The 12,910-nt window shown below is 32.1% G+C and overlaps 1 protein-coding gene across 1 annotated transcript in view; it reads right to left on the reverse strand.

The window, feature by feature from the left end:
- Positions 1–6,322: 6,322 nt before the first annotated feature.
- The window catches only part of Lrt (Leucine-rich tendon-specific protein), a 153,255-nt gene continuing 146,667 nt past the window's right edge, over positions 6,323–12,910 (reverse strand). The window contains exons 11-13 of the mRNA XM_077433551.1: positions 10,966–11,195; positions 10,757–10,891; positions 6,323–8,061 (exon numbers count right to left, since the gene is read on the reverse strand). Of these exons, the coding sequence (XP_077289677.1) occupies positions 7,491–8,061; positions 10,757–10,891; positions 10,966–11,195 (936 nt within the window). The 3' untranslated portion in view covers positions 6,323–7,490. The remainder of the gene's footprint in view (positions 8,062–10,756; positions 10,892–10,965; positions 11,196–12,910) is intronic.

Here is a 12,910-nt window from a genome sequence, read left to right on the forward strand (position 1 = left end):
TTTTTACATAGATGTCGCCAAGATGCTACACAAAGTACAATGCACTCAAAGAAATATGGAACGCTATATGGTCGGCGTAACGAGGAAAGACAGGAAGCGGAACACGATGTGAAGAAATCGAATGTGTTGTCTACGAACCAACGAACGAAGGTTACAAGTCTTTTTTGAAATTATATATTAGATTAACAACGTTAATATAATATAAGATCGTTCCGAAGGAATCTAATTATTTTTTGAAACCCAGTTGAAATTGTTCAGTTTAAATACAAATATTATTTATTTATTTAAAGTTTGAACCATTGAAGCATTACAGGATTTCTAATGCGCCACAATGGTCAAAAATATAACAGAAAAGAAAAGAAACAAAATAATTACCAAAGAAATTAGACATAACAAAAACAAAACATATATACATATACACAAACAACTAATTATAAATTATAAAAAACAACAAAGAAGGGAATGTCTTATAAAAGAAAAAAACAGAAAGAATAATCGTAAGTGAAACGTAAAGGAGGTATGTAAAAATAAATATAAACATATGTATGTACTGGGTCTACGTGACTTGACAGAATGTTAAATTAGAGAAAACGCAAATATCAGAATGCAAAGATCGAAAATCGAAAGATCTTAAGTCGAAAGATCAAAAAAAAATGGTGCATGGTAAACGGTATTTACTCACATAATTTGCGCGAGCAGGATACAACAGGAACAAGAGGAACATGCTTTTCCTCCCGTATTCTGCGCGCGCACATTAACACGGGAGGAAAAGCATGTTCCTCTTGTTCCTGTTGTATCCTGCTCGCGCAAATTAAGTGAATATGTACGTGAGTATGTACCGTTTACCATGCATCATTTTTTTTTTTGATCTTTCGACTTAAGATCTTTCGATTTTCGATCTTTGCATTCTGATATTTGCGTTTTCTGTAATTTAACATTCTGTCAAATCACGGAGACCGGTATGTACTATATACACAGACAAAAATACATTTATACATAATCATAAAAAAAAATAGCAATTATAATAGCAGATATGTAAAAATATCAAATATAAAATATAACATAAGGAATGCCTTGCACCTGGGTTTGGTGTATCCGCTCTAAAATCGCCAGATTAACAGAACAGCAGCTTTAAACGTAATTCTCGTTTTCTCGAATGATGAACATCAGATGACGAGTAACCTTTCGATGTGCACAGATGCAATTATTAAAATTGAGTTGGATCTTTCTGGCGAGTTTAATAAGGCAAGATTCGGAACTTATCGAATCTTCCGTTATTAAACTCGCCTGAAAGATCCAATTAAATTTTAATAATTACCATTTTAATAATTGCATCTATGCACATCGAAAGGTTACCCGTCATCTGATGTGCAATCTATCATTGGAGAAGACGAGAATTGCATTTAAAGCAGCCGTCCGTTAATCTGTCGTTCAATTTGTCTGGCGATTTTAGAGCGGATGCACCGCATCCCTTGCACCTACAGCCAGTTCCAATAAACAAGAATCAACTGCAAATACAAAACATCCCTGTGAGGCCCAAATGCAAGAGAGTTAATCAAAATACCACTCATAAATCACAATCAATCATGAAAACAATGATGAGCGCAGACTACCAGATAAATGGGTTAGAGTAATATCCGAAAATTTACGCTAATTTTTTATATTATTATACTGTTTAAAATAAGATACATAGGAATGGCTGCCCTTATTTTTTGTATTGAGCGTTATTGTCAGCGCATATTTGTCTTGCGCGAGTTAAGGACTGAAGCCAGCCCTTTACGACCAAGACAACACTCACCTAGATGTGGCCTGTTATCAATATGTTATCTAAACAGGATGGCTAACCACAATTATACGTGACCAATTATCAATATATTATCTAACAGGATAATTAAACCACAATTATATAATGTGTAACTTTACCAAATCCTTTGCTAGAAATAAGTATATACATAAGATCATAAAATGTGTAACATGTTAGTTCGTAATCATCTCTTGACTGAATAGATCAATCAATATATTTTTTATTCAAACCCCTCGTCTGCAAATCTTAATTCACGCAATTGTCGGAACACCTGTATATTCCAAATTATGAAAATTCGCGTAATCTCAATTGTTATTAAATTTATTAGATATTAAAAGCCATTGGATTTATATTTACGGTTTTATATGCATTAATAAGAAAAACTTTTTGAAAATCACACTTTGACAACCGTTTACTATTAAAAAGTTTAATTTATATAAAAGTTTCTGAAAATATATTTGAAAAAAATTTAATATATTGCCCGTTATAATTAAAATTGCATTCCTACATTATATAATATTTTATTACAATAATTTTATTTTATTTTTGAATTTAACAACATATGTATTGAATGTTTATTTTCTGTAATTTCCTTAGAAACCATTTTCCAAAATAAATCAGATTCATACTTAAATAATAACAGATTATTTTTCATATATTCTATTTGATTTACCAACCCCTGATATAAATGATAAATTCACTGTTGATCCGTTGCCTTTCATTATATACATACATACATATATACTTTTGTGCCTATACAGGATTTTCTGGTTGGCTCTTAATGCTTTCTTTTTACCCCAGAGTGCCGTTCTTGTCCCTTTATGAGGGGAAGTTCCTTTTAAATTATAGCCATTGCATATACAAAACCGCTGAAAACAAAAAAAAACGTTAATTTAAGTAAACGCACTTTAATTCTCAATATGAAAATGATACCAACATTTTCCAGTCTGATATAATATATATAAAACTTTTCATGTATCTAGAGCTATATTACAACATTAAAGAAATGAAACAAATTAAAAGTTTAATTACGTTTTTTCATTCAAAGATTCAACTCCAATATTCCGTCCGCATTAAAAATTATAAATTACGAAATTAAACTTTCACATAAGTTTTTTTGAGTTTGCGTCTGTTAAATCTTCCCACGCGGATACGCTTCGTATGATATTTATTTAACGCACTGTTTTTAATTATATGTACAAATATGATATTCCTTCACCCTGATAACGAATACGTCATAATGGGTGTATCCTTATGAGGATTTAACGGGGGATTATTTATGTATCCGAGTCGGATGTGATATTAGTTACGAAATTCGAGCAAAGTTGGCGGCAAGCCTGGGCAAGTTGTGAATCCTGTCGGTGCAGCATCCGCGAGACATAAATTAACGTGGACCAGCATATGCAGTAATGTGCAATAACATTATAATACTGCATTCTACTGCATACCTATGCACGCATTTGACTTTCACATCACCTGCTGCAATATTTAATACTTATGACCCATTCGAGCAGACTCTAAAGCGAAACGGCAAACTCATTACCCAATCAAATATTACACATGACTTACTTTAGACATAGATTTAGGTCTTCTTAAAATGATTTAATATAATATGTACATACGTGATTCATTCCTTTCTATGCAATGATTGAGAAAGTCCAAAAATAATTTCTTTATTTTTTATATGGACAGAGTATGAGTATTACCCATATAAAGTGATTTTCATTTCTCGAGGAATAAGAATTCTCAATTTAACTTCTTAAATTTCTCGAGAATCCTCGAGAAATTTCGATAAATGAAAAAATGTATATAACACAGTAAAGTATCGTTTATTCGGCATAATTGGATTCAAGAATACAAATATATGTTTTGGCATATTGTGTATTCAATGCATTCAGAGGATAATTGAGTATTTCTAAAGATTGACGCGTTTGCAATGTCCAGGTCAAAATAAGATAAAATAAGGCACGTTAGAAAGTTAGAAATCATTCCCAGACCCCTTCTAAGAAGTATGCACATTATGTATAAACCCGCCCTTTCAAATGTAGCATTATAAAAGGCAGTGGTTGTATTCTTTTTGAAAATATTCAAAAAAAAAATATTGTTGTATAATAAAAAATGTTTTATAAAATTTCTCGAGAAATGAGAATTCTCAATTTAGCAATTTTTTCGAGAAATTCTCGAGAAGGAACACTAACCTACCCTTTTCCTTTTGGACATGCTTGGGTATAATTCCCTTGAACTTCAGAGAAACTTCTCATTAATTTGTTTTGTTCTCCAGCTTCTACGTGGTAATACGTCATGCCCATCGTTGCCGGAACAGTTGGGACTTTATGTCCCTATTAATTATGTGCATGATAGACATCATAATTTGATGATTGTACCTCCTGCTCGCACAGTGCTTTTTCGAATGGCTCCTATTCCAAGAGCTATCCTCAATGAAATCGTTGCTGCTGAGCCTGAAAGTAATATTATATTTTCCAACTCAGAGAGTACTTTAACTTCCATTGGAGAGTACTTTAACCTATTTGTCTGTTAGCCTGCGCTCATCATTATTCATAATTGAATGTGATGTATGAGTGGAATTTAAATAATCTCTCTTCCATTTGGGCCTCGCAGGAATGTTTTTTATTTGCGACTGGTTCTTATATATTGGTGCTGGCTATATGTAGATGCAAGGCATTACCTACTTTGTATTTTATTATTTGATATTTTTACTTTATCTGCTATTATTATAATGCTATTGTTTTAATGATTATGAATTTGTTGTCTGTATATATATGCATGTATTTATATACATATGTTTATTTATCGATCTCATCTCTTTGTATTTTTTCGACCATTGTGGCACATTAGGGAATCGTGAGATGCCACAATGGTCTAAACTTATTCTTAAATAAATACTCCAAACAATAAATATACATGGAAATGGCAGAATATTAAATATAGTTCTATCGAATCGAAAAATTAATACCGTTTGATTCATATTATTCATCATATTATATAACCAGCAGCATACATATATCAATGGTTAACATGTAATGGTTTCAATTGAGCGGTCAAATTTTCTATTCCTGGTGTATGCTGCTGGCCACACCTTGAATATGTGACTCCAAAGTCGGTCGTTTATTATCAGAGTTTGCCAATTTATCTCATTTTATTGAAATGGTCCCATGAAATTGGCATTCCTGTCCTATCTCTCTCAAATCATTCAGCATCTCGATTTTCACTGATGCGTATAAATGCTGCAAATTTGTCCATATATGTCTCTGTGGATGTTTAATCGTTGTTTGTTGCAGTACTCCAGTATGATGTTTGGCCATAAATGGCGTGTTTAATGTAAATATATAATTAATAATTCTTAATCCATATAAAACACTCGTTGCATTAGAGCAATCTGTTAATAAGAGTGTGCATGATTGATTGAATAAATTGAAATATATTAAAAATATGATTTTTAAAATAAACTAAATAAATTGTATATACATACATATATGATATTGAGTTAGCACTTAAGGTGAGATTTCATCTCGTCGACCGGGCGCATATTCGACACACTTTTCTCGACATGGTATACAATAAGTTCGGTCGGAGAAAGACTTTGTACTGCAAATCGCGTTCTACATATACATATACATAGATGACGTTGCATCTGTGATTCAGAAAAGTGCATTGTGTTCTGTGTTCTTTCACCTTCTTGCAGCGCCGTACTTTGTGATAATATCTCAAGCTATTTTAAAAATTTCTATACGGAATGGCGAATATCTTTAAAAATGCATGCATGTGTATAGACTGATGTGATTTTTGATTGGCTGAAATTTTTCTAGTCGATGTTGACTAGGTCTTTTTAGTTGTTAACTAATTTTAAATATCAGATGTAATAAAACCTTTAAATATTTTATATATATATATATATACATATGTATGTATATGTATATGTAATGGCAGAAGGCACCTCTTTGACCTGGATTCTGCGATTGGTCTCAGCAACGAGCTTTTATACGCGCGAACAAAGCTTCTTGTCTCTTTTTTTAACGATAAGTTCTTATTCTTTTGCTACAATATTAAAGCTGTAGTGTGTGTATTTTCCTTTGAAATATATATTTTTTTTTACCTCAAAATAATTCTTGCGTATTCTTTAATCGGTGCAACCATCTCACAGTTTTCTTCTTTATTGTACATATTTATTAACAATATATTTTAAAAGTAAATTTTGCTTATTAATGAAATATTATCTACATAGCTCGAAGCTTTTGGCATACATTTTCCGTTGACCTTCTGGGGTTTTGTAATATTTCATAAGTGAAAAACACTCGCGTGAAGTGAACAATGCCGTTTTTCATGCATAAAGGACAAAAAAAATCCCCCCTGGGTTTTTATGAGAAAACCATATTTTTTTACAAGGCCATTTTTTTCTTATCTGCGTGTGTTCCCCTATTAAACTTAACCATAAATATTAGATTAATCTTAACTATGTGGAGAGTTTTTGAATTCTCAACAAAAATAATAAAGAAAAATGCATTTAATAACACTATATTTTCATGAAAATTATTATATAAAGTTACAGTTAAGTCTATTAATTACATTTCATCTCATATTTACTACAATACATTTCAATCAAAATGAAATATTTACAAAGTTAAATTGTCGCTTATTTGGTGTCGTCAGTAGTATTAATATTTTACATACATACGTAATATACTTTTAAATAAAACTTACACACGTACACTTATTATATATTTACATTCGATTAAAATTTCAAATACACAAATTTAAAGCAAATCCCAAAGAATCGGATGTCTTTCGCAAGACAAAATCTACAATTAAAATTAAATAAATAGCACATAAACAATACAGTCAATGTTAAATATTTCATAACATTCGTACACAATGGCATTGAAAAAATAAAATCACACAATTTACAATACATATTTCAAATTATACTCAATTAATATTAAAAATACTTTTTTATATATAATATGATTGACTTTTATTACAACATATTAAACATCAATATCGATTCTAATGCAGATGGCAAATACGTATCTTCTTTTAGAAGCCAAAGATAGCACTTACAGACATATATGATGAATTATATTTTATAACTCTAAATGACCAGTTTAAAGTTGTAATTGTACAACTATATCTTAATAGTAATAAATCATGAAAGATTATAAAAGACTTGCAAAAAGTATAATAGCATTCAAAGTCAACAAAATGTACAGAACTGCAATCCAAGTACTGACTTTTTGTTATTGTTTTGTTTTCAACACACACTTAAGATTATATTTCAGTCTTTCATTTATATTTTCAATTTATTTTACATATGTAAAAAGCAACCAGATGATTAACTTGAAAATGAACAGTACAAAACTGCATTAAAAATGTTCAAAAACGTGTTGAGCTCACATAAGTGATATAAACTGAACTTTGACTACAATAAAAGTGCATATTCATTTTCAAGACGCTAATTTTTTCTGTTAATCATAATTAATTACGCAACAACTTTGCAATATTGAAATTGAAACAGTATTACTTTGACTCTTTCGCACTATACCCTCAATATTTCCAATCCAATTTCTAGACACAGCCTCCTTGCAAGTCTGCGAATCAGTCAAGCTAACTGAACTGCTTCGGTTTCTTCAACAACTTCTTAGAAGACCACAATCAAAGTGGTGGCAGATCCTTAAAATTTTGTAGTAGCATGCAGTTTGACGTATCTGGAATGCTGGGCGGCATCTTCGCAAGTCTGCGGATCAGCTCTAAAGCACTGGTGAGGTTGATTGAACTGCTTCGGCTTCTTCAGCAGCTTCCTGGAGGCCCACAGCAAAATGGCGATAATCGAAATGAGACCTACACAGGCCGCAATCAGGACCAAATTGACACCTTTGATGGTGGCGACCGTTTCAAGCTGGCCCACCTTTTGAGCGGAGACGCATCGAGAACTGGGTCCAGTGACCTGGAATTCGGAGAGGGATGCGCAAACCCTGTAGGGTCCTTCGAGAAAGCCCTCCATCTTGACGAAGGTGCGATCGCAAGGCGTGTCCCTTTGGGCTATGAGCGAGCCCTGTGCGAATACGGCCAGGCTCACGTAGCAGTTGTTTAACATTTCAAAGTACTGTGTTATCTGCTCCTGAGACGGCTCCATGTCTTCGGACATCTCCAGGTTTTGCGGTCTGTTTGGTGGATATCCAAATAGGGTTATTTCTATGGAGAGGGTGCCATTGGTGGTGACATTCGACCTTACGCCCGAGACTCTGAAAATAAATTTCAATAATATTATTAAAATAATAATTATGAACAGCTCACGTTATTCAAGTTTCAATCGAAAGCTATTGCCGGTTATAAAATTATATTGTATCGGTCATAAAATTACACAGCTTTATTTGTACAGGGCTATTCGAAATTAGTGCTGTAATTTTTTTACCGAATTTCGGATATTAAATTCAAGATTAATGAACGTAATTATTTGCAACATCATGACTTTCATTTTAACATAAAAGCATCATAATTTGATATACATACATATATTAATTACTATACTGTTTATTTTTTCTAATATATAATTTCGAAAGAGACTTTGTATGTAAGTATGTAGGTATATACGTATGTTTTTATGTAAGTATCTTTGGTTGAGAACTTCTTAAACAAAATAAATTTTCTATGATGACAAATCACTTGGTTGAATATTATATTTTTTTCGATTCAAATAAATTTAATAAAAAAACAAATGAATATTTACTATTATATTCGCCATGGTTAAGCTGTTTATATAATAGGTTTTTGAGCTCTTTTTTCTATGATGCTGTAGATTAACATTAGAATAATATAATACTATGATTACTAACCAAAGTAAATTAAATTGTAAAATAGAAAATGATCAGTAGATCAGTAGCTATTAAAATAGATATAATATGTATTGTGAACATAATTTCATAATAATAAAAAGCATTTAAAAATCAAAAATCAAGCTGTTTATATTACAAATACTGAGCGAAGCCGGGTAAAACAACTAGTATATTAATAACTATACAGTAGATATTTGAAACAAATGTAATTTGATTATTTTATACAATTTTCTTCATCATTTTTGTTTTAATCTCAAGTCTGTTTTTGTCTTTGTAAATGTTTTTTGTTTGAACCTATGTAAATCTACATTTTTTAATTTAGAATCACCAAATTTGCTTTATACTATTTAATGATACTCCAATTAATAATATGACATATTATATTACATTTTCTGAAAAAATATATTTTGTTACATTTGATCCAAATTTCACAATGCTTTTCAAAATAAGCCAAAATAGGAAGATTTTATTAGCTTCTGTTAGTTACATAAAATTTCTGCGGGTCAAAAATTTGTGATCTGATTTTGAACCATTTCCACTCTACATATACATATATCACTTTCATTTTTTACTGACAATATTTTATATTTTATTTTATGTTTATCAAATGATTTCATATTTTAGCTAAAATTGAAGAATCTCCGACATGAAGCTAAAAGAGTTTAATCATTAATGAACATAATTGAAAATTACATTGGAATCTTGTGTCGGATCAAAGCTAGATATTCAAAGGCGACTTTCTACCGCCCCTTCACAACTCAATTAAACAGCTTTTAAATCGGAACTGTTTCAAGCTTAAGATATTTTTGAAAATAAATTGAATAAAAATAACGTATTTTTAATGAAATAATAAAATTCTACTTATACATCTGTATAAGATACAGGTTTTCTCACTTGTTAAGACATTGTTTACCATTACAGAGGTAGTGGGTTCAAATCCCGACTGAAATTGAGTAATGATTCGATTAATTTGCCATTTATCTAACTTCATTGTTTTAACTGATACGAAAAAATGGCATTCTCCTCCATTCCCCCCCCCCCCCTCAATTTCTCGCAAATTCGTCGCAAATCTGAATTTGTTGATTATTAATGTGCGAGATTGGCAAGTATTAAAGTGCAAGATTGGTTACATTTTGTGGGAACCTATAATAAAAATGAATTAATATAAAATAAAATGTTATTTATGGAATTAAACTATGAATTTTTTTAGAAAATTTTCTATAACATAAAGAGAATATTATGTATAAATAATAAAGCTGTTTTCAAACGTAAAAATTTCAAAGAAATAGTACCTGGAAAATTTTATTTCAAAGGGTGTAGAAATTCACTACGAGAGAACAGACAAGATTCAATTTCATATATGTACATATGTATTGTAAAAAAATGAGGCTTTTTATGCAGCAGGGACTATCAAATATTCATCATTATATTTATACACAAAAAAAACCAGTATATTGTAACAGTTGACGTAAACTATCAATAAAAATAATTCAAAACGAAAAATTACCGCAAAAATATATCATAAACAAGTCACACTTCGAATACAAGTACCTGACCGCGTTACAAGAAAATTTATGCTTTACTATGGAGAGTAGTTTTGCTCTTTAATGGCGCTCTATAAATTCGAGATCCTCGGATAATTTTGCATAATTCAAACACATGTCATAACGTATTTTTATACGCGAGTCCATTCCAAAACATGAGAAAACTTGGCGCCAAGTCATGGCGTTGTCCTCGCGAGGGCGACATTTATCGCATCAATAAAATTCTGCGCCGAAAATAAGAAGTTAAATCCCGCAAAAGTATTCCGACGTAGAACTACATCCATTCGTTGGGATACAAGATCTCTATTTCGATTGAAACCATGTAGACTTTCATCCGAGATTGTACCGCTATACGTTGAACACTAACTAATTGGCCTCGATATTTTTTCCACTCAATATTTGAAGAATAAATTCAATAAGCAAGAGCTGAATCTAAAGGCATGCATTTTTTCCCCCAGCTTTCTATATACATACATAAACACAGTACTTCTTTTGAAGTATAATTGAAGTGGGGTTAGTCCATTCGTACGGGCGAAAAGGGGAGCGGTTAGGATCATTACCTCACGGATGGGTCCTTTTGATGCACTCCCACACCACTTGTTGGATGAAGTGGTATAATATCACTACAGCCGAGCACCAGAGTTAATACGTAGCTGTACTTGGACCTCTGCAGCAGAACCAGGCAGTATCTGTACCTGTAAATTAATCGGGGTAGTAAATCAAAGGACTGCTCTATTCCACGACACGGAAAATTGCATGTTGCACTCACTTGTGGCCCTGTTTCAAGTCCCTGCTGCCTGGAACGGTGATTTTCAAGTCGACTGCATTCGGAACTGCATTGGAATCGCAATGCAAGGGTTCGGAGCTTAAAAATACTTCGTGTTCTCCGATCTCTTCGTATACAAAAACGGCGTCGCACGTATAAGGCATGGCATCTGCCTGGACCGACCATTGTAGAAAAACCAACGAGCCGTCGTATTGGAAATCGGTTAGAGTCAGCTGAAAAGTTCAAACATAATTAAATCAATGGGAAAGTACGTCAAATGGAATGGTTCGTTTCGAAATTGCTAGAAAGAAACTCCGTTCAAAAACTAAAAGTAACAAATTGAATATGTGGCAGAATTTACTTCAAATTTTCTCTGTACAAAAAACATCGTTCATAAATAGCAGGTTCATATGTAAATGCTTGCATTAATTCAAGAGTATTAACATCTCAATAATAACTAAAAATAAAACTATCACTGTTTGATCTGAATACATGTGTAGCTTGTATTGGTAAGAAAGTTTGTTTTGAAGAAATAAACAATGCAATTTGAGGTTATGGGTAGCTGTTGAACTAATTGTATGTATGTAAGCTTATTGTAAATCATATTAACAATTAGATACAACATAACTTCTTATTGAATACTTATCTCGCAGATAAAACTCCGTGAAGAGGTATACTTTAAGCCGTGAAATGTCAGATTTGACACATTTGGCCATAAATCAATATATATCGTGTATATTGATTTATATATACATATGAGAGTTAAAACTATAAATATTTATATATTAGAGATAACGAGAACCAATAGAGCAAATTTCATAAAATATAGAGTGAATTATAGGCGTTTAAACAATTAAAATCTTATATCGCCATATCAAGGCGAACAGGTTGGAAGATACGGGACGAACGCTTATTAAACGTCAGGGAGATTTACTTTCCGCGTGTTTAAAACGCGTTGTATACGATATTTTATCTCCAACGTAATGGCAGACGATACATTAACGTGTATTGATGACAAAAATGAACAATATGGCAAAGTATGAAAACGATCGGATAAGAGATAAAAATGACCACTGACACGAAAGCCATGTGAAACGTAAAGGAGGTATGTAAAAACGATTGTTGCCACATATATACATAGATATATTTATGTAGTAAAAACATTTGATTAAATATGTTAGTGCATAATAGACTAGTAGACTAATCGACTAATAAACAGAATAGTGGTTAGCATATAAAACTTTGAAGAAAGTGCTAATGGGTTCTGAGAAACGGTTTCAAAAAAATGGGAACCTTACCCATTTTCTTGCAAATCGAATTGTATAAAAAGCTGAAAATTTACAAATTTGATTATAAATGTCTCTGTGGATGTTAATTGATAGTGTAGCATATGCTAAAAGGAGCCGCCGTTATAATTGGTTTTCGAGGATTATCTCCAGGCTTAAGTGCTGGCGGCTAACAATGTCGGTAACGGCACCCGGCCACTTCCCGCTAGAGTTCTCAGAACTGACAGTACGAGACCGTGGGACTGCATATCTGGTACGAGACTATAACAATTGGTAAACAAACGTGTCGAGGAAGATGCACTGAGCGACCTGCCCTTTATAAGCAGGCACTTAGGCCATACCAAGGCATTCTGAACGGAACACTGGCAGTGCGTGGATCTCCTTAATCACCCAATAAATGCTATTATTTGGATAAAATAAAAAGCCACCCCTGCGCAAGAATATCAATTAACATCCAAATATATATGTATTTACTGAATTTTGCTGAATTGCTTTAAAAAATGCTGCAAATTTACAAATTTGATCATAGATGCCTCTGTGAGTTTTAATTGATATGTACATATTTACTTTGAATAATACTAATAATACTTGTATCAAATGTACAATGTTTCTGGCCAAGAAGGCGCATTGAGGTTACCTGCGAGACTTGCCTGGTATAAATT

This window comes from Arctopsyche grandis, chromosome 1, assembly GCF_051622035.1.
Source record: "Arctopsyche grandis isolate Sample6627 chromosome 1, ASM5162203v2, whole genome shotgun sequence".
Taxonomy (NCBI): domain Eukaryota; kingdom Metazoa; phylum Arthropoda; class Insecta; order Trichoptera; family Hydropsychidae; genus Arctopsyche; species Arctopsyche grandis.